General features: G+C 40.4%; 1 protein-coding gene across 2 annotated transcripts; it reads left to right on the top strand.

Moving 5' to 3' along the window:
- The first annotated feature begins 5,750 nt into the window (after nt 1–5,750).
- Nucleotides 5,751–21,001, top strand: p2ry6 (pyrimidinergic receptor P2Y6). Of its 2 annotated transcripts, XM_078246331.1 has the most exons (5): nt 5,751–5,819; nt 5,954–6,063; nt 7,201–7,280; nt 19,004–19,446; nt 19,649–21,001. In XM_078246331.1, the coding sequence occupies exons 2-5, from the start codon at nt 6,009–6,011 to the stop codon at nt 20,319–20,321; spliced, it is 1,251 nt and encodes a 416-aa protein (XP_078102457.1). In that variant the 5' UTR covers nt 5,751–5,819; nt 5,954–6,008; the 3' UTR covers nt 20,322–21,001. The 2 variants fall into 2 exon arrangements, with proteins under 2 accessions (XP_078102457.1, XP_078102458.1); XM_078246332.1 differs by lacking the exons at nt 5,751–5,819; nt 7,201–7,280 and having other exon boundaries at nt 5,974–6,063.
- Nucleotides 21,002–23,226: the final 2,225 nt, after the last annotated feature.

Here is a 23,226-nt window from a genome sequence, read left to right as displayed (position 1 = left end):
TACAAGAAAACTCCACAAGACACATTTAAGATTATAACTGTACGGAAGAAAAAAAAAAACGTCACAAAGAAATGACTTTATTGTCAATGGAGAGAGTATCCGAAGGGGGCTGATGTAATGACTTTTATAGTGGCTGGAGGTGTTAGTGAACTGTTCCATCTAACCTGCAGGAGAGCAAGAACAAGCGACCAGAGGCCTGTACTACGAAGCGAGATCAACATGTCCTGGATTTCTTTGTTACCCGACTTCACCTAAACTAACACCCGCGGTCCCGCATAAACTGTATCACGACGCTGGTTATCAATTTACAGTTCAGTCAACCCAGGGTTTCCTAATCCAGCGGCGCGCGCGTTCACATAAAAGAGGCGGTGTTTGCACAGCGCGACCAATCGCAAACATCTACCAGAGCCGCATATTTTACATAAGAAGAAATTATAATTCTACATAAATATGAATAACAGACATGGTTTTGCAGGCAAAACGCAATACAGTCGCTGCTTCCTAAAACAGGAAGGAAAGCTGGCAAAAAAAAAATAGCCGACGCTGTAGATGCGTAAATCACAACGCTTATTAATATCACTTCCCCATCAGTCAGGACCAAGATCTGACCATAATTACACTTGTGCACTTCCATAAACTGTCGTTGCTTTAGCCTAGTATTTCAGTTGCAACCCTGGCAGTGGGAAGCCATCGTGAGAGCCAATCAAATATATAAAAACAAAATTCAAACTGATGTGCGCATTGGCAACACACGGCTCAAGAAGCCGAGCCGATATGTAATCCCCTCCCATTACAATCTATATATTTCATAAATATACACATCAGGGAATGCTAACGGGGTTGTCGGTCTCTAAATGTTTTAACTTGTATGTGTGCACACCTTTCTCCCTCTCCCTCTCCCCCCCCCCCCCCCCCTCTCTCTCTCTCTCTCTCTCTCTCTCTGCGCACCGAGCTCCGCCTGATCTTCTAAGAACGGTGACGCCGTTATCAATCGAGCATTGATTGGTCAGTAGGCGGTGCTTTTACATCAGTTGATCTCTGATCTCCAACATAACCTGCTCCCGACCAGGTTAGGCGTTCAGCATAAGTTACCACGGCGATTGAACCCGATCACAAGTGATCCACCTTCGTAGTACAGAAAACCCTGGGTTGAACCTGAAGTTAGCTCGTTAACGCCAAATCTCGCTTCGTAGTACAGGCCTGGGGGTAAAGCATGACATCAACGTTGCAGTCTTTGCTTTTCTTTGTGGAATAGGTTGCTGTAAGGACACCGACACTGACTGAAAGTTGAGTCTGTGTTTAAATAGAAGAACCTGAAAGCATTTTTTCCTCAGTGGCTGAAAAAGACTGACAGCAAAGACCACTCACTTTTTCACTTCTCCCTACATCCATCAGCAGACATCCAAACCGGGTTGTGCAATAACCACCACTCACAGATAAACGCACTACTGAACAAACTGGCGCACACACACACACACACACACACACACACACACACACACACACACACACACACACACACACACACACACACACACACACAGTCTCATATCTTTATCACTGGCAATAGTGGTTGCTGCTTACGATGCGGATTAGAAGATTCAGTCTGTTTTGACAGTAATACAAAAAATGCTGTCAGTGTGTTGTGGATGTTTCAAGAAGTATTTTCTTCTTTTATTTACGTGTACACTGCCCTTTCCCTGTTATCTAGTCATCTTGTTTATTCCTTCCAGTTCCACACTGGCTTGTCAGAGCTCTAATCAATGCCAAGACTATATAACTTCTGCTGAACATCAGCCACTGTTGAGACAATATGGTATGAAGTGTTAAAATGGTAAAATCCACTGTACAACAATAACATTATATATATATATATATAAGGATTTTCAGATAAAAGCATATACATGAGTAAAGGCATATACTAAAAGGGGCTATTATAAAAAAATGCAGTACATACAAAAGTAGTGTATAAAATGTTCCAAAACCAAATCAGTGCATTTCGTTGTTTTGAATTGCCAGATGAAGTTGAGGTGAGTGTTAATGACAGTGGCCACAGAGGTTCATTATTGAGTAACTAATGATTTAATTCATCCACCGGGATCCTGCAGGCCAAGGCATGCAGCAACACATGGCCTCACAGCACCATATTGAACTTCTTCTGCACCTGGGCATCTGCAGCTTTGTCTCTGCATTTTGTTTTCCAGTCTCTTGAGCTTTCGTTCAATCACAGCGTCTGTTATAGTTGGTATTTGTGTAGAAACATTCGTTGTGCTATTATGTCAACAGCGTCCGATCGCAGTATGCATTTCACAATAGGAGAGCATGTGATCTTTATGTGATGTGTTGTTTTAATTGTGTAAGTATGCTGTTTCCCCATCATATAGCCTTTTTTTACACAGCCGTGCCACCTGCTCAGACTTTCACTTCCTATTTCTGATAATAGGAAGGAAGGAATACAACATTCTGCAAATTCACACCTGATATGTAATAACAACTGAAAGGTTTTGACACTATTTTCAAATTAAGTTAGTGTCTTTTCCCTCCAGGTTTCCCATTTAATATACTGTGGTTCATCTTTAATAGTTAAAAACTAGACTGGGTGCTGTACAATGTATACATGTTTAAGCTGTCAGTGCATATTAATATGAATATTAATATTCAGCTGACACAAACAAAATACACACAGCTCTTCAAGCAGACAACTCATCAAAAGCAAATCATAACATCCTGTAGAGGCCTCTCTCAGACAGTACTGGGCATACTTTGGCTGGACATATAATCACACACAATTCGATCTGACAGTAGACAGTAATTTCAGGGATTTTAAGTTCAAGTGACAGTTGACAGCCTGGAAAAACCAGATGCAGGTTGTAAAAACATTCCATCTCTGATTGCATTTACATGATAATAGCGTGTGAAAACAGCCACTCATGCACAAGTTTGAAATGAAGGCGTTAGCGCAAGTGGTGTACATGTACTGTATGTCAGGGTAATCAGATTATTTGTCTACACAAGTCTATACAAGTCTTTTGTGGGAAACATAAACACATACAAGGACTATTTGGTTCAGCTTTGGGTTGTCGGCAGTGAAACTGTTACTCTGCAGCCATTAAGACCATCCCAATGGTGAGCAGTGCAAAATAAAATTCTAAATACAAATTTTGTTTATTTAGGTCCGGATTTAACCCTTTTACTTGTGCACTCCCACAGTTTCCCCTTCACGAGGATGCGTTTGTTACTGTCGAGCGTTTTGAGCTGTGCTATTGCAGAACCAAAAAGAAGGGTGGAGGACTGAAATGACGAATGAAGCTCAAAGAGAGTCTTTCGCTGCTCCACAATAGCCGCTTTCCGACCGGAGGGATTTTTTGCAGTTCCTAGAACTTAACTTTAGAACCCTTTTTTTTCTCCTGTTCCGACTGGACCAATTTGGGGATTATTAAGTTCCTCTGGCCACAGTCCCTGTAACTCCTACTTCAGGGCAGGGTCCATTCCCTTTTCCGCATAGTGGTGGTTAGATGGCTGTGATTATAATAACAAAAGGTCAGTTCCTATGGCCACTTGGCCATTGTGAATGCAAATAAAAAAAACGGTTTTGGGGGAGAGTAGTTAGAACTATTTAGAAGTGGACTGCTCCTATAACTACATTCCTACTAACTACATTAACTACTTGGTCGGAAAGGCCAAGAATCATTACCAAATTTGCTGATTAAGCTTTGAGCAACTTGTTACTGAAAGAACATTAGCTTCCCTGTTTGCACATGTCTCTGTTTCAACATGACAAACGAGCTCATTCAGAAAAAAGAGGTTGGATCCACTTTCATAATTCATTTTCTCTATAATTGGCAGAAAGACCGAAAGACAGCAGATAATTTAGATATTTAGACATTTAGATTGATAGATCTGACCCCCTTGTCATCTTTCACTGTTCGTACATGCTTTGTGTTTGCTACAGTTGGCCTTAAAATCACACAATATTGAACTCTTTGTTTATTATAACATCTTTACAACTGTGAAATACATTGTTGCCACCTCAGTTTTATCAAAGTTTCTATAAATTCTACAAATTCCTATATGCAGATGTTGCAAAACAACCAGTTTTGTGCTGTTATGTCAGTGTGTGGTTGAAGGTAATGGCAGCCAATTTTCTTGCCAAGTGTTTTCTGTATAAGCAAATAACATGTAATGAATGAGTCATCCTGTTTTCCTCTCTTTCCCAGCTAATTCCTGTGAACAATACACTTAGCTTGAATTCAAACTCATAACCACAATACTGGATACTTTCATCTTTCACACGAGCGCACACTCTAAACTTGGACTTGTTTTTTGGCTTTGTTAATCACACTTTATATAATACAATATGTAATATATTATAACAACACTTGATTCAATCCACATTAGCAGTTGGTTTTCTTTCACGTCTTTCTCTGTTATGGAAGGTTTTCCGTTTATACTCCAGGTTTAGGATTTGAAAGTTACAGCGCGTGGAGTCTGTTCAAATCAATCATTCACACTCATTAAGATATAAATTAAATAAAGAGGGGATTGCTCAATAACAACATGATAACAGACCAGTTGTCCTCCTTTTAGTAACATCTGATATTGACAAGTTTGTTAAAAATAGATGATTAGACTATGAAGGGCAGACTCATTGGGAGTAAGAGTGAGGCCATGTGGCTGTGACTCAATGGCCACAGCACTGACAAAACAAAAGCAAGAGAACATAATAAACTACAGTATTTAATGTAGTTTGAAAACACAGCCATTGGACAACAGTGGTTTCCTTCAGACCTCAGGTCTCTAACTGCAATCACCAGATGGGATCTAAAGCACAACCATTACTTCATAAATACACCGGTTGGCCTGCTGTTTCTTATCTGTATATTATGTACTTCACCACTGCTTTAACATGGGTACTCAAAATTGAAATATCTAAAACACACCACACATATCAAGTTATTTTTCAAAAACATTCATTAAGTAGGCTACTGCAAATCTGAAGGAACAAAAGGCACACGAGGCAACAGCCACAACTGTTTCCATGCACACCTATTTAGTTAAACAAAACTGACATCAATTAGTAATCAATGAATTATTAGTGCTTTGTGATGTTTACTGGAAGCTATAGCAGGTGAGTTGTTCTGCGGCATCCCAAATTTGTATGTCTCTGTTGTGGCTACATCTTATCAGATACACTCTGATTGAAACCGGAGGCTGAACAGGAAACCGCAATGTTCCCAAATCAAATAAGAGTAGCACAATAAAAGTCTCATAAAATCCCAACGAGAAGAGACACTGTGACACATGAAAGCCAGCTGTTACTCAGTGATGCTTTGCCAAAAGCTGTCAATGTTTAATGTCAATGCTCATGACCTCAATATTTAATTGAATCCTAGGTATTACCCTGCTTATACAATGGCCACTTGCCAAAGGGGGAAAAACTATTCAAAGTATTCATTTACTTTTTGAAGTTTGTTATAAGTCATTTTAACCCTCGATTTCAACATTGACTAAACTGGCATGAGGCATACACTGTTGCCAATATTACTTGCGGTTTACTAGTCCAAGCGCCTTGATTTAGAACAGTGATCAAACAGTTGACCGGAACTATGTTTGAGACAGGCTAGTACACCTGCCTAGCATTCATAAACAAGTGGTGATTGTTTTGATACAATAAAAGCTCATAGACATTCATTTTGAATCATTCCATTTGCCCTGCGCGTGCGTGGCCCCTGTGTAGCGCGCGCCGTTGTGCAGCAGCAGCAGCAGTAGTAGTAGCAACAGTGTGTGAAGCGTGTGTGCCTCAGCCGAAGTCACAGCAGGTAGGTCCGGAGACAGAGAAGCGGCGAGTTTAAACCACACTTTTACTCGGTGTTTGTTGAATAAAAACAGCTTCATAGTGATTTATTTGTTTCCGCAACGTTTTTCCCACCACGCTGAACTTGTCTTGTTGCAGAGGAGAGGAAAGACGCAGGACGAATCTTGTAGGCTACCATGGAGTCGCCAACTTGATGTTCATCAACACTTCATCAACACTTCATTTTGTTGTCGTTGCTGTCATTCAGGGTAAGTTGTATTTATTTACAGTTTTATTGCCTCTTTTCTGACTTTGAAATGAAAAATATCTAGCTAAGGCATTTGAATCAAACAAATGACAACTTCATATTCCCATTGGGGCTTAGCGTGGCTGAGTTACTTAGCTATACCAGTCTTATCATATCTGCTCTAGCTATCTCCTTTTTATAGTTTTTTGGTGACATCTGACTCCTTCCTACATCTATTATTTAAGTATAAGCCTACTACAGCCAGGTAATGTTTTGGGAACTTACACTGAACGGAATGAACCAGATACACTAAACAGTAGGACGATTAGGTACTGAAACAAATCACTGAAACGTCCCAAAAAGACAGCAAATGTAAAGTTTATGTTATGGTGGAGGAAGATTTGTCTCTTGTATTTCTGATAAGAGCCCCCTTGCTGTAAATGAGATTCGTTGCATCTCTTTCCTGTTTTCTCTAAATCTGGGAAATTAAAGAAACAACCCAAGAAACTAATCTGATGCAGGCTGCACAGTGGCTTGCCTCAGTATTTTTACTGTGCACATACTATTCCAGGTGTACGTATTTGTGACAGCATCTATGTGAAACTTGCAGAACATACTGTATAGTGTGAGGTTTTGCAGAACCATCACAATGAAAATGAAGCCAAAAGATAATTGTAATTATTGAGGCCAAAATCTCAAACCAAAACATATGAGGCCATAAAATGATGGTGGGAAACTTCCACTCTTTCCATGAATTTGGTTTGCGGTTTTTTTTCGGCTTGAGAGAAAACATTACTTTTTGACATCACAGATGGAAAATTTAAATAATGTCTTGTTTGCAGAAGTTTGTTAATATTCACAAATCTTGACTTGATAAATATGTTTTAGACTTTTTTTTATGTTACATTGAATTGGAGATGATCGAAGGTATGAAAAAATAGCCATCCCAGTTTCCAGAGGCAAAAGTGACGTCTTCAAATGTTGTGATTTGTTCGACCAGCAGTCTAAAACCTCTAAATGTGCAGTTTACTGTCACATAAGACCAACAAGAAAACAGCAAATCCTTATAATTGAGAAGTGGGAAATTGGTAAATTCTGTTGCATTATTGCTTGAAAAATTACATTTCCAATTTTCCTGTCATTTGGATATTTGTTTCAGTTCTGCGTGCACATAATTTTCATCCCTTCAGTCGTTACATCATCTCTGCTGTTGATCACGCCAGTGGAAAAAATACAGATGTAAGATTTTTGCAACACATTTTTATATGTCACACTGTTTTCTCAATACTTTCTTTAGCAGCAAGGGAATTGTACCCAATTCCAGTAAAAACAAGTTGTCACATCACAGACGTAATAACAAGGAATCATTTGGATGGGCTGTTTTGTGTGAAGACCTGGCAAACTCGCCATCAAGCTTTGGCATGGTGATTGTGATTTTAGTAAAGATTCCTTTCTGCCAGGCAATGGTCAGGCTTCTGGAGGTATTTTGTCTGTCTGACTGGGAAGAGACTAATATAACACTGGTTAAAGCCCCTGACACACCAACAGCCAACCGTTGGCAGAAAAGACTGATCAGTCGGCTCCCCGAGGCACTTTTTGGACCTCGGAAAACACCGAAGCGACGCCGACTTGAGCGTACGTTCTGCGCGTGAGCGTGATGTAATAGGTCTCCATAACAGCAGGCGGCGCTTATCTGTATTGTCGCCCCAAAAAATGAAAACCGGCAGCTGATTGGACGAGCACGTCACGTGGGTCTGGCTGCTCCCGGATTTTTCAACCGGGCATAATGGCGACTTTGTTCAGAATACGATCTTTCTACGATAGTTCACCGAAACGTGTTTCTGAAAACATTTTAAGCGAGAAGTAGGCCGTGCAGTTGCTGAATCTGTCTTCATTTCAGGTCGACAAAGGTCAGTTTAAAAGATTTTCGTCAGATTTTGAGAGACTGTAGTCACGCTCATCCCACTCGTTATTTCCGGGTTAGCTCTCCGCCAATCAGATTGGTCATTGAGTCCGACTGCCCGCCCTCCGACACAGCAAGTCAGGTCAGCCCAAATGAAGGTCGACAGCTCCTCCGACGGACAACGGCACATAACATACCGAACCGACTCGAGTCACTGACCTCGCCGGACTGTCCGATGGCCGATTTATCGGGTTGGTGTGTCAGGGCCATTAGAGACACACAGACAGAGATAGGGAGGTGATAGAGAGGTAGAGAGAGGGAAAACAGCCATGGTTGTTTATAGGACAAAGTTAACTGCCCAGTATTATCTCCCTAAGTATATAATCAAAAGCTCAGCCTTTTTATTATGGCAGCCATCCAATACATGCCAGCCAAATGTCTTCTTAAATTTGGCAATTTAATACGAATGAGCCAAGATAAAATCTGACTTCTCTGGTCTGAGTAGCATTTAGACTAACCAGATTTTATGTTAAACACTGTATAATTCTCCAAGATTGTCAGAGATGCATTGGGGAATCAGTCAGTAGAGACATTTATTTTCTTTTTGTCCTGTCTCCTGTATTTTATGCTTTACTGACTCTGCTTTTACCAGAGCTGCATTCACATACCCTCTGCACCACAAACCCATGACAACAGTCACCACAGGGCACCGGCTAACTACTACTTGCCACTCTGGTAAGCTTTTTGTCTCACCAGAGGTGTGCATCAAGCTGTTACAGCTTGCAGCAGCCTGTGTTTGGAAAAAAAACATGTTTTTCTATCAACATTAAAAGGTACCAATAATGATTACCGTTCAAGAGCAAAAACAAGTGCCTGGGCAGCAACACAAGTTGAAAATATTTGTGCATTATCAACATGACCTTATTGTCAGCAGTGTAAAGGACAGAAATGAAAGAGATGAAATTGGACTGGACATTGTGTGTGTGTGTGTGTGTGTGTGTGTGTGTGTGTGCGTGCGTGCGTTGTCGTCCCTCACGAAATATAACAGCAGTAATCAGTATGGCAATGATGATGGTTAATGATGATGACTGCCATTTTTCTGAAGATTGGAGGGGTGTGTGTGCGTGTGTGTGTGTGTGTGTGTGTGTGTGTGTGTGTTTCTCCAAAGGTATGTTTGAAGGGCTCACACAAAGCTCCCATCACCCAGTGACAGCCAGGGGATTGTGGGTAATCAGGTCTTTCCTGAAACAATGTAGTCCTTCTTCACTCCTCAATAGGCCCCTTTTTTCAGCCAGACCTTGACTTTTCCCCCCTTCAAACATTGAATTCACCAGTTGGCATTTCAATTGTATGGTTCTGATATTATTGTGAAAGGAGGAGAGAAATTATTTCAGGTTCACACAGTGTGCTACAGAGATGCCATTTTCATTAAACTTCACTGAAGCGCATTATTTTCTCAAAGATTGTCAGAAGTGGACTAAATCTTGGTAACTGATCTCCAATGTAATACAAACAGCAAGAATTTTGCAATAAAGGGCGCTTAAAAGGGAGGGTCCAAACCCAATGAAATGGCAAAAGATACCAGTGGGTCTGACACCTTTTACATACTCACTATATCGTTCATTGTCATTTTGTTGTTCCTTACCAGTGCTGTTTGTCAGGCTATTGAACATCTCCTAAATCGTTCAGCGATTCAAATACGCATGATGTTGTGCTTGCTGATGGCAAAACAGAAACAATTTACATTTCAGTGCTTTGTTGGAGACATTAAGAGTAGGGAAGTTGTTCTCCCACAACAGGTTAGCCTAAAGCAATTTTGTTAATTTAGATTAATTCAACTTTACTTGTACGTACAGTTGTACCATTGGCATGTACAACATAGGGGTTGTTTTTTTTAAGAAGCCACAGATACAATTAAAATTTCTGTAAGTCGGCTTACAAGTTGTACAGCTGTGGTTGATCTCATCCGCTCTTATCGCCATTATTCTGTCACAATTTTTCTTTGAAGTAGTTGGGATGCTAGCTATCTATGCAGAAGGACGACATCCTTAATCTTAATCCTGCCTACTAAACTCTGATTGGTCGTTTGCTTCTCTGAATAAATCTGAGATGTGAATGGCGATTCAGAAATCTGGAACCAGGCTAACAAAATTACCTCTGTGTTGGCTGAAAATGATTTTAGCAGAATGGATATATTATTTGCTAGCTATTGAGCTGTTAGAGCAAAGCAAAGCTGAATGAAGTGCTCAAAGGAACCTAGAAGGTTGCAGTGCCAGATGCCCTACTGTCCTGTCTCTGATTTTACATTGTTTCATCGGAGCTGCATTCACTTCCCCCCCCCTGTGTGTGGCAACGCCTTGATATCACACAGAGACCAGCCTGAGCTGCTGTCTCAGTCTTTACACGCCTGATGGAATCCTCTGTCCAAATCCTTACAGCAACGAGCATCAACACGTTTTTGTCCACAAGTTATGACAAATTATTACCAGCGGAGCGCTGTGTATTGTCTTGTGTGTGTGATCCATTTTACTTTAGACGCTCCTGTCCATCTCATTTTCACTGGACTAGAAGTAACTGGCTATTGGTGTGGGTCTGCCAGAAGGAGCTCTTCTAGGAGATTCCTGCAAAAGCCCTTTTAGCCATGTAAATATTGTCCATATTTGTACCTAAAACGTCTTCTGTGGAAATCAATGGAAATGTGTAATGTTTCAGAGAATACCACAAAAGGGGAGGTTTAGTTGAAATGTTTGGGTTGCTTGCTTCCTATTTGAGAGACAGCCTGTGCTTTCTGAGGAGAGTTTGATAGTTGTTTATGAGGACCGTTGACTGATTGCAGTTGGGTCATATGCAACAAGCAATTGGTTTATTCTCGTGTGTGTGTGTGTGTGTGTGTGTGTGTGTGTGTGTGTGTGTGTGTGCGCGCGTGCGCGCATTGAACACCAGCCTTCCTCATCACCCATGTGTCTATTTATGGTGCAGCTGATTGGTGTCAAATGTCTCCCATGTACTGGCCATAGTGCCTGTCCTCACGATTGAACGACTCGTATTAGCCTGCAACATATTTGCCAAGATGATAGGTGTTTTTTTTCCTAATTAAGACAAAGGCAGTTGTGTGTGTGTTTTTCCATTGCAGCTGCATCTGTCTTTGTTGGAAAAAATTAAATAATGTTTGTTGTTTATCTCAGTAAAGAGGATGTGTATGGTTGTGTGCTGACGTGTGCATGCATGTTTTGCACATGCGAGACCATGTCTCTGTCTTTGTCGTAATATGACACTAGTGTTGTCTTTTCCTGGTTTGAAAAGCCTACATTACAGTAAAGTGATGTCATTTTCTGAACTTACCAGACTGTTCTATTATTTGCCTTTACCTGCTTAGTCATTATATGCACGTTGATTATCTATCAAAAATCTCATTGTGTAAATATGTTGCGAAACCACCAAATGTCAACCCTACAATATCACCGCAATATTGATATTGAGGTATTTGGTCCAAAAAATGGTGATATTTTATCCATATTGCCGAGCTCTAATTGCCTTTATCTTTTGCCTTATATTGCTTAGATTCTGTACTTTTTAGCGCTGATATTTATTCTCTCTTATCTCATTTGCACCTTATTTTATTGTTTGTAAATATGTGTAAAGTCCTTTTAATACAGTGCACAATTTGAGGCTGACACAAGCAATTTCTTTGTGCTTGCACAATAAATGTTCAGCTGCTAGTTACTAGCTGTGTCTAGCATTTAAGGGATTAATCAGAGCTTGATGTTGAATGTTGAAATACTCTGTTGACTCATATTACCTTAACCAGGGTTCAAAGTCCTGACGGTACCAAATCCACATGCTGAATAAGCATTCGAACTTTATGCGTGGTGTTTGATTTACAACCCCTGTCGGGCTTATGTTAGATATGTTAATCTCCTATATTTGTCTTGAGTTGCAGTCACATTCTTGCAATCGTGGTTTATAAATAATCTTGCGCCACCTTTAGCTCTTAGCTTTTGGCAGGCCTGAGGGCAGAGTATGCAGCAACCTGTCTCTCTTGTCAAAGCATGTGTAAAAGAGAGGGAGAGAGAAATAGTGTAGACTGAGGCAGCGTCACTGTCACTGACTGGTAACATTACTCTTGTGGGCAGGACTGTGGGTGTGTACTGCTAAATTACATGTCATTGGGTGGTTCTGTATAGCGTGCAGGGGAATTAGCTCAAATGGTAGAGCGCTCGCTGCGCAAAAGAAGTATGTACACTACAAAGTACTCATATTTACAATAGTACATCAATGACAGTGTCTATACATTCAGGGAGTCTGTTAAACTCAGCAGTTTTCCCTATGAAGTTTGGTCCTGAGAGTTTTATGTAAACTCAGTTTGTATTCTCTGCTGAAGGTTTCTAAGGTTTGAGAACACATAATTTTTAACTCAACATCTCACAGTTACGGTGAATAGTGAACCAGCAGCTGAGTCTGCAAAACAGTTTCCAAACATCCATTCAGCTACTGCAGAAACAAGGAACAGAAACGCTCCTCCACACATGTTGACCTTTGATCTCGTAACTACTGGACAAATGAAATGTACAGTTTGATGTCTGTGGACAGTCAGATACTGTATGTCAATTGTTCATTTAAGGCAGAGTTTAAGTCTGAGCTCAAAGGACACGCAAGCACACATATACAATATATACAAGCAAAACACAGTTAAAAAAATATTTTGCTGCTCTCTGTTCTGCCAACAGAACTCCAGCCTCCAGCCTTCTTGGTGGCTTGGCAAGCTAACGACTCTAGCGATGCTAGCTTTGGCAACATATCAACATTACTTCCCAGAAACGGCACATTATCACATCAAAACGAGAAAAAAGCACAAATAAGATGATGTTCATTCATTAGTTGGTATCTGATCTGTCAGCCAAATGTTTCTGACGCAGAAAAGCCGGTTGGATCTGTCATCATTCACATGAATGGATTTAACGATACTGGCTGCTAATGCTACCGTTTACAAGCTATCTGCAATGGCAATGTGTCCGATAGTGGTACATCACGTCTAAAAAAAGCATATCTTACCTTATGATTGATAAATGGATAAAAACCATGAAAACAACACCAATGCGACTGGCCAGTACGCGGTCGCTGTCATTGATAAGAAAAGCGGGAGAACCGAACGCTGAAAAAGTCAGCCACACAGGGGAGAAACTTGATTGGTCAAAAGTAAGCCACAGGGGAGAAACATGATTGGCTAATAATGGGCTGACTTTAGCGAAGTTGACGGGATTCAGCAAGCGCAAGCGAGAGGTAGCGGGATCGATGCCCGCATTCTCCAATAAGCTTTTCGGCTGTGGACGAATACAGTACGATGCTTTTAAGGGTAAACAGATTTTTACAGATGATCAGATGTACCAGTAAATGCAGCATGGAAGAGCGGTGTTACCTTTGACCACATTACTTAATGAATGGCTATATTTATTGCCATGCAGTGAGGTGATCTTTAACCTGCTCATTGTAACATTTACAGAAGTACTGTACAGTACTGGCAATGGTTGCCCACTAGGAGAGCTCCACTTTATCCAAGAAACAGTTTAAGTTTATGGTAATATATACATTTTTTTTTTTTATATATGAAATGGATTTTTTTCTAAACTGAGAATAAAAACTATTGCATTATAATCACATGATTTTTCTCTAAAGGTGGTATAACTGTAACAGCTTTAAAGCTTTCAGATGTCTGTTTTCCCACAGTTTCAGGAAACCTACCAAAAACACTACAACTATGTGGGCAGAAAAAGCTGCACTGTTTCATAGAGCAAAAGTAGATGACTCCTTCACACCCATAATGATCTAGTCAAATGAATTCCTGCAAAGGTCGGTGAGCAATGTTTTTAATTAGTATTTGCTGTAAACGCCGCGATGGAGTAAACGTGGCTTGAAATGACTTCATTTCATACTTTCATTTTGATGTTTAGAGAATCTTGCCACGTAGGAAAGCTTTTTTGCACAGCTCTTTTGTCGGGCAGATGCGTAGGATATGATCAAAAGTAGCAGATCAGAAGCTTAGAGAAAGTCCCGCACACTGACCATTACGCAAGCAATAATATATTTACAAAAATACAACGTTTAGACCATCAGGTAAATCTTGCCAAAAAATAGTCTTAACCCGTACACTTGTAAACCGTTGTCATTTAAAATTATTTGCCTTGTTTTTAGAAGAGCAATATTTATTTATACTTATTAGGGCTGTCAGCATTAACGCGTTAATCGCGATGCGTTCATTTTTTTTAATCGTAGTAATCGCATGCCGCCATTTATTAATTTATTTTCACTTCACTCGGCTTTGCGTCATTCCTAACAGGCTACTATTTTGCCGTACTTCCTCGTAACACATCCTGCTGCAGGAATAGCAAAGCGGATTTTGGTGTCTCTCTGATGCTCTGAAACAGACGTTACAGGCAACAGAAACATCGCTGCACATGACGCAAGTTAACACTACACTCGACAGCAGCTAACGTTAGCCTACCACTAGCTAGTTAACACTACACTCGACAGCAGCTAACGTTAGCCTACCACTAGCTAGTTAACACTACACTCGACAGCAGCTAACGTTAGCCTACCGCTAGCTAGTAGCTGGATTAAACACGGTTACAATGCTGACAGCTAACGCTAAACGGTGTAAAGTGTGACTGACACCGGTATGTAACAATCTGCAGCTGCTGTTGGAAAAACACAGACGGTGCGTTCAATGAAACTGGTAATTTACAGCCTCGTGGTGCATTCAAAGTTGTTAAATTCAAATGTGTGACTAGATTAAATATATAATAAACAAATACAAATCTTAAAATCAAGTTCATAAAGTCATTTTCTTTGCATTCATTTGATTCCCAGTCAAGATACACTGGTAAGAATGGCTTTCCATTGTTAATATGTACTTCTGAAAGTACAGTACAGTTCTGAAATGCAAAATAATAGAATTTTAATCGTGATAAAACATGTGATTAATCCCGATTTAACTATAGAAATTCAACGATTAATCGCGATTAAGAAAATGTAATCGTTTGACAGCCCTAATACTTATACATCAATATAGTCTCTCCACCTAGTCCTGGAACACCTCCCTAGGGAGGCGCCCACCTCAACTGGCTCCTTTCGACGCAAAGGAGCAGCGGCTCTACTCAGAGTTCCTCACGATGATCTCTAAGGCAGACGCTAGCCACCCTCCTCAGGAACCATTTCGGCCGCTTGTACCCTGGATTTCGTTCTTTCGGTCATGACCCAGCGTTGATGGCCATAGGTCAGGGTAGGAACGAAAATTGACCGGTAGGTCGAGAGCTTTGCCTTCTGAACTCATTCCCTACCTGGAGTAGGCACTCCATCGGTTTCCTGCTGAGAACTATGGCCCTTTAGATTTAGAGTTGCTGATCCTCATTCCAGCCGCTTCACACTCGGCTGCGAACCGATCCAGTGAGTGCTGAAGGTCACGGACCTATGATGCCATCAAGACCACATAATCTGCAAAAAGCAGTGATGAGATCCCCACCACGACTATGCTTTGATATCCTGTCCATTAATATCACAAATAGGATTGGTGACAAAGCGCAGCCCTGGCGGAGGCCAACCCTCACCTGGAACGAGTCCAACTTACTGCCGAGAACCCGGACACATCTCTCGTTTTGGTTGTACAGGGATTGGATCGCCCTGAGAAGGGCCCCCCTCACCCCATACTCCCTCAGCAACTCCCACAATGTCTCCTGGGGGACCCAATCATACACCTTCTCCATACGTGGATGGAGATCCTCCAGGATCCTTGCGAAAGTGAAGAGCTGGTCCGTTGTTCCACAACCAGGACGGAATTTGCATTGTTCCTTTTCAATCTGTGGTTTGACTATCAGCCGAACAATTACGAACTTAAAACCCATTAGGGATTAATCATAAAAGCCAGTGATCAAATATGGCTCATCAACTGCACTCATTCATATCAATCTAAACTAAGCAAAACATGTTTTGAACAGATAAGATATCTCAGGAAGAGGTTTACATTTCAGTTTGACTGTTTTCCCTTATTAATTTAAAAAGAAATTGACACTCAACAGTTCATTAATTCTTGTGAACAATATCTTCCTCCAGTGATACAGTATATGATGATCTGCACCACAGTGGCAGTCCTAATGAGGGGCAGATATTCAATATGGGAATCAGAGCTGTGCGTGTTTCAGTTGGCAGATCTCATCTGTTATTCCTGCTTTGCTTTGTAGATCAATGATTTGCTTGCTAGGGCTTGTAGTATCCAGAATGAGTTCATTTTTTCTTTTTTCCCTCCTCTGTATTGTAGAAAACTGTACAGTGTAATACTACACAAAGGAGACCTGCCAGTGACCTGTTTAGTTTTTTAGTAAAGTAAATGACACGTTTGGTTTCATGTTGTTGTTCGCTCTTTGACACTTTAACTGCATATGCATTGCCAACATTATGAATTCCAACAACCACAAAGTGACACAATCTCACAAACAGGAGGCACCATCACCTTTGGCTGCGCATGTGAAAAGTTACAGTATGGATTGCAGTTTTAATATCAAAGTCAGACAAAAAGTGTTCATTATATACATCTTATCCCTGGAGGTAAGGCTGACTAAAGGCATGCCTAAACATGAGCGCTGACCATAAGCGGCACCTTCAGTCTAAACAAGAGCCTCCCCCCTCCTCCCCCTAAATAAATAAATAAAATATACTGCATTTTTGACAGTGTGATTTACGGAGTTAATCAGACATCACTTTCTAAAGTGCAGTGTTTTCAGAAAGCTTATTGATTTGAGTCCCTGGGCTTTAAGATAGCTGAGGAATTGGTCTCAAGGCCTTTCTTGAAAAGGGCTAGTCGACAAATCAAAAAAAATCAGAATTACACTATAAAAATGAGTCCTCAGCAAATAAAGCCAACTGCGGTGCACTTTCCAAAACCTTTGTTACTCCTCTGTGCCTGCTCATTGGTTCAACGTAGTGAAATGTTTGTATGGTCTGCTGGCACTTTGCTTCCTCCTCTTCCTTCGAATTACTTTTCCAGGAATTATGAAATGATGCGTCACTGTTGCTCACAACAAGCTGTTACTTAACTTAAAAAACTTCTTACAGACTCACACTTTTATTTTTTTAGCAGTTTAACAAAACACTGCATATGTATGCTAACACACATAGCTAAGACAATCACTTACTCGCCCACATGCTGCCATGAAGGTAATGGATATGATTGATGTTGGTGGTGGGAGCAGTAACTAAGATGTTGATTAATCTCTGAGTATAACAACCTGTTCCAGACAGTGTAAGTTGTGAGTGGGAGACCACCAGACAGTCTGCAGTGGTTTTCATTTCAAAACTTGCAGCTTTCCGGCTTCCACAGTTATAAAGTGATACAAGGATTCAATTATTATAATCTAATGGGCTGGTTGGCTAGGCCAGGATTTTGCAGTATTATCTAGTAATTTAGCACTACTAGTACTCCTACTAAATACATAGTGACCACCTTGTAACAACGAGCACAGGTGTAACGTAATTAACACTGCTGCAGAGGTATTCATTTCCAAGCAGGCTTGGTCGCTTGATGGTTATAAAGTAACGTTAAAACGTAGATCTAATTAGGGGAGTTATTTTGCTGGCGGTAACATTAATGTTATAAATTAGTAAACTTACACAATTTGAGTGAGGATGTTCCTGTAGGATATCCGCTCGTGCTCGTGGAGGGAAGTGAAGAAGAGTTCAGTTATAACATTAATATATCCAGCATGTTTAGGCCAGAAACATACACACAGTGAAATACACTTAGCGGAGGTATTCATTTCCAAATAGGCATTTTAGCCTGCTGCAGAAGACATACTCCCCCCCAACCTTTACTGTGTGCTCGCTAATTTTTATTCACAATTTATTAATGTGTCCAACCTTCACCAAATTCGACATGTGTGCAAGTCTTGGTGATTATTTATCAAAAATCTCATTGTGTAAAAAGTTTCTGAAAGCACCAATTGTCAACCCTATAATATTGCTTCGATATCGAGGTATTTGGTCAAAAATCGCCCAGCTCTTTTGGGTACCCAGCAATGCACCCGCCAAGTGTCAAATACAGTACATAAGATGAACGGTTCTCCAGATATTCCAATCACAGAAATCCGGAAGGCGAACATACACACTCACACACAGACAGATATTCCTTCCGTTAGACTTTCTGTAGTTAGATATAGGATATAGAATAACTTTAAGAGGCCTGGGGAGATTAAAAAAAAAAAAAAAAAATCTTTACAATGAGTACATTTACTACTATAACTATATTTGATTGCTACTGCTTATGTACTTTCATTTCAGTAAAATAATTATTATAGGAAAAGTCCAGTGTTGACGGGGCTCAAGACGACTGCTTTCCTGTGATGTTGCAGATCTTGATGGCAAAATCAAACAAACAGTAATCTCTTGTGTCCTCTGGTGGAGACTTTCTCTCTCTGTCTGAACACCTGAATGCAGTCACTGAAAAGCAAAAAATATATATATATTTTTAATGCATACACAAGCATGTAAAATACATAGATACACACATATACACATGCACACAGTGTGTCAATTTCATGCTAAATCTGTTTGCTTTATGATTTGATTTGACCGGAATTTAAAAGCCCAACCACGAACAGCATCTTGCTTCAGCTAAATGCCCTGTATATACATTACATGTGCTGCATTACTTCCTCCATTGTAACAATGTTTATCTGTATTGTCCATTTTTATATAAACATATAAAGATATAACTTAATGTCAATGTTAAATAGACAAATAAAAAATACCTTATCCTTTTAAGTGTTATTTGTTTAAGGTAAAACTGGTGTAATGTGTGGTTTGTACAGTGTGTGCTTTAACATCCATACACATTTTATTTTGAGTGGGAATTTCTCCTGTTTTGTAATGTTAATATTGCCAATAGAATGTGCAAAATCCCATTTGTTTTTGTGCATATACACATAATCACTCGTTTTGTTTTTTTTGTCAGTTAAAATATTGACATTATTGTCAAAGTAAACAACCCCCTCATGACTCGCTGTGTCTCCTCCAGGATGTGAAGATGCCACATTCTGTCAACTCCTCGACTGACACCCTCATCTTGAAAACCTTCCCTTTGGACTTCTTCTCTACCAACGTATGGCCTACGGAGCCATACGCAGCAGACGGCTTCATCGGCAGTGTCCGCAACGTCAGCAACACCAGCGGGTTAGACATCCTTCGCTGCACCTATAAGGAAGACTTTAAACGTATTTTACTCCCCGCTGTGTACACTTTTGTCTTCTTGCTCGGACTTCCTCTCAATGCTGCTGTCATACTAAAGATATGGAGGACTCGGCCCAATCTGTCCAAAAACAACATATATATGCTCAACTTGGCCATTGCTGACTTCCTATATGTGATGTCCCTTCCCTTGCTCATCTACAACTACGGCAGTCATGACTACTGGCCCTTTGGGGAGTTTGCCTGTAAATTGGTCAGGTTTCAGTTCTACAGGTGAGATATTTGACTGAATACTGGCTAATTGTCTCTGTGTACAACTGTGTGTTAAAAGCATTCCATCATTTTTTTTTTTTTTACTTTCCAGTTAAATAAGAACACTTTTAGTCTTTCTCACAACACAGTACAGAAGAAACCAGCCTAATAAGATTTACAGTTTTTAGATAAGAATAACAGTATTTCCTTTTTCCTGTTTTAGTAATCTGCATGGCAGCATCCTCTTCCTCACCTGCATCAGTGTGCAGCGCTATGTGGGCATTTGCCATCCTATGGCGATGTGGCACAAGCAAGGTGGTCGCAGGTCGGCGTGGTATATCTGTGGAGGGGTGTGGCTGGTCGTCATCGCCCTGTGCGCGCCAACGTTTCACTTTGCTGCGACAGGAATCCAGCGAAACACCACGGTGTGTTATGATTTAAGTACGCCAAAGAATTCAGTGGACTATTATCCTTACGGCATAGCGCTGACCTGCCTCGGCTTCTTGTTGCCTTTCATGGGGGTGATGGTGTGCTACTGTCGGATGGCCCAGATCCTCTGCCGCCCATTCTCCTACCAGGGTGTCTCCATGGCGACCGGGGAGAAACGGGAAAAGGCGGTAAGGATGATTATTGTGGTGGCGGTGGTGTTCTGCATAAGCTTCCTGCCGTTTCACCTCACCAAGACCATGTACCTGGTGGTGCGTACTCTGCCTGATGCGCCCTGCACGACCAGAAACTTGTTCTCAATCATCTATAAAAGCACCAGGCCGTTTGCCAGCATGAACAGCTTTCTGGACCCGATTCTATTCTACTTCACCCAGCCACGCTACCGCCGGAGCACCAGAAGGTTTATGCTCAAAGTCACCACCATCAGGGAAAAGGGCACTAGTGTGTGAGCCAACAATATTCTGCAACACTGTTTTATTAAAGCCTTGTTGCTTCGCCACTGGTGGATCCTAGGAGGCTGCAAAGTGGTATGTGGATTGGTTGCCAAGTTTCCTCGTGCATGTTCTAATGTTAAGTCCTTTATGCTTTTACCTCGTACTCACTGCAACAAAGAACAATACCTTCCGAAGAGGGTCTTAAAGAAATGTAGAGGTACTGGCATATCAAGAAGACTTCTGAAATGCAAAATGAAGGTTGTAATCTTGTCATATGAAAGGTAGACATAGACTGAGAAAACTAGGAGGAAAAATTCCCAATTATTTTGGGGAATTCAGGCATTTGGGACACTTCTCATTGAGATTACAGAATACATCTTGTCTTTTATTTCATTATTATAGTGACTGAGGAGTGCTGTACATGTACTATACCGTCAGCAGACAAGGGCATTCACATCCTGCATTGTCACCGTTATCTGTGAAATGTTTACTTTCAGTCTCCGCTGTGCACTGGGTAGTAAAGGAGAATTTACTAGTAGTTTTTTTGTAAATAATTTTGGTTTCACACTGTGAACTGCAGTTTAATCTATGTAGATGTAATGATAATGTGCTAACATGAAAAAATAATGAAGAGTTTCTTCTACTTTAGCAGGCCTCCGCAGTTTATATAGAATTAAAGGTAAAAGATGTTGAGATATGTGGAGGTGAAAAGATCAATACATTTATTCTTTGGGATAAAATCAAATATGGCACAAAGCCATGTCGAATGCTCAAAGCGATTGTAAATGTTTATGATTGCATGTTGAAATTGCATTTGTATATGCACTTTTATATAAATATTTCTGCTGGTCCCTAAAGGTTGTAAGATTTGTTGCATGTTTTCACCACTGGATGGTGTGTGCACCCCCTGTTGTAACCCCACAGCACTGAAATGCTGGCTCTGTTCCTTAAATGCCACTGATTTTAACAAGTTATCCAGTAAGATAAGATCTTAGCTACTACAATCGGAGATAAACTGATGCCAACAAAACTTAATATCCAGCTCATACCACACTAAAATAGGCCATCAGTCTTTAGTTTTCTCCACGTGTTCTTTAAATTCTCGAGTGAACAAAGAAAATCCATCCAGATGTATGTGCTACTGTTAATACATTTAAGAGTCGTTATCAGATGCATTAGATGCTTAGAGGACTTCAGGGCAGGGTCTATGTTAAGGCTCAACCCTGTGGGTTCTGATCCAAGAAATCAATTCTGCTGATGGAAGTTAGGTGTTCCGATAGAACAAATAATGAATTTTATGAATATGAGTTCTACTTATAAAGAGTAATGTGAATTTTTTTTAGTACTTGGTACTGTCTACTCTAACTCTAACTGCATACAATACAGATTAAATGTGTACAGTCTACACAATTAAACTTCCTTCTACTATTTATTATGATATACTGTGTAACTGAGTTTATGATTTGGTAGTCTATAACCACGACGTTCCACTTCCGGGATTGCTACGGTGCCGCCAGAAATTCCGCCGGATGTCCCTCTTTTTTCAGCCGGATGTCCGTCACCTTTCAGCTTTCTTCGTGTCGGAATTTTAAACTCCTGTCGATTTCTGAGTATTATGCTCCCCAGATCTCTGCAGGGTAAATCCAGACAGCTAGCTAGACTATCTGAGTTTTCTGTTTCACGACTAAAACAACTTTTGAACGTACACATGTTCCACCAAAACAAGTTCCTTGCAGAGGCTATTTTGCACAGGCACCGTGGCTCCGTCCGGCGCTTAGCGCCGCCCATGGCGATTGTAACTGGTTTAAAGACATGCCAATAAACCAGAGCACGTTTTTCTCCCATTGAACTCATCCTGGAGGTGTTAAGTTTAGCTGAACCTTCAAAGTAAACAAAGGTATTGTGGACACCCAAATATCTCAGCACAGACTGAATGTGTTATGTGTTTACCTTCTCTATGTCCTTGGCAGGGTGAGCAGCACTATGTTATCATACAGCTGCTACGTCCCCGTTCTTCCATGGAAACACAGAGTTGAATTACTCCTCTGCCTGGAAATGTCATGTTGGACACTGACCTGAATGAGACTCGGGGATACCACGGTCTCAACTTACAAAGCATGAGTTTGTAAGCTTGAAATTCCACCACAACTCAAGTAATCTGTTATTTTATTTTTTTTAAACATTTAATTTACCAACAACCTTTGAATTGCTCTGACGCCACTGTGAATGTAATGTTCATGCATTTTAAATGCAGGGAGCATTTTTGACCACAATATGAGGTTGTGTGCTTAAAAATGTTTTAAAAAAAAACTTTTTAATGTATTTGTGTGTGTACAGCATGCATCGTGAGTAAGGTAGTACTGTAATATACTGTATGTTGGCCTTCAGGCTTCAGCACAAAGTGAATTTGTTGTTTGTGTCTGTTTGGTTGAATATTTGCATTGTCTAATATTTTCCACATCTGTCTGAAGTGTGTGTGTGTGTGTGTGTGTGTGTGTGTGTGTGTGTGTGAGATCAGTTTAGAGAGATTAAGAAGTATATGCACTGTGCCAACATATTTGTGTCAATCAGTATTATTTAGAATTGTTCTATGTTTTATTTTTTTTTATAAAATATTGTACCACAGTGTAGTATCAGCAATAGAATTATAATTTTGTGACATAAATGTTGATGACAAAGTAACATTTATGTGTTTTTCCTTTTCTTTTTTCATACAGCCCCCTTGCGTTGCTTGCTTGTGTAAATGTTTCGGATGTTGTCTAAACGTAACTGAAAACAGTCATTAAAAAAACCTCACACAGCCAGTCATGAATGTCTTCTACTACCTTCTTCATTCAGTGGAAAGTCATTTTCTGATGAATGTATATTGTGATCATCTTTTCCACACACACAACATGAACTTTTACACTCCACTAACACA

The sequence above is a fragment of the Sander vitreus genome, chromosome 3 (assembly GCF_031162955.1).
Source record: "Sander vitreus isolate 19-12246 chromosome 3, sanVit1, whole genome shotgun sequence".
In the NCBI taxonomy this organism is placed as follows: Eukaryota; Metazoa; Chordata; class Actinopteri; order Perciformes; family Percidae; genus Sander; species Sander vitreus.
Note: the sequence above shows the minus strand (reverse complement) of the source record. Positions and strands in the feature narration are given on the sequence as shown.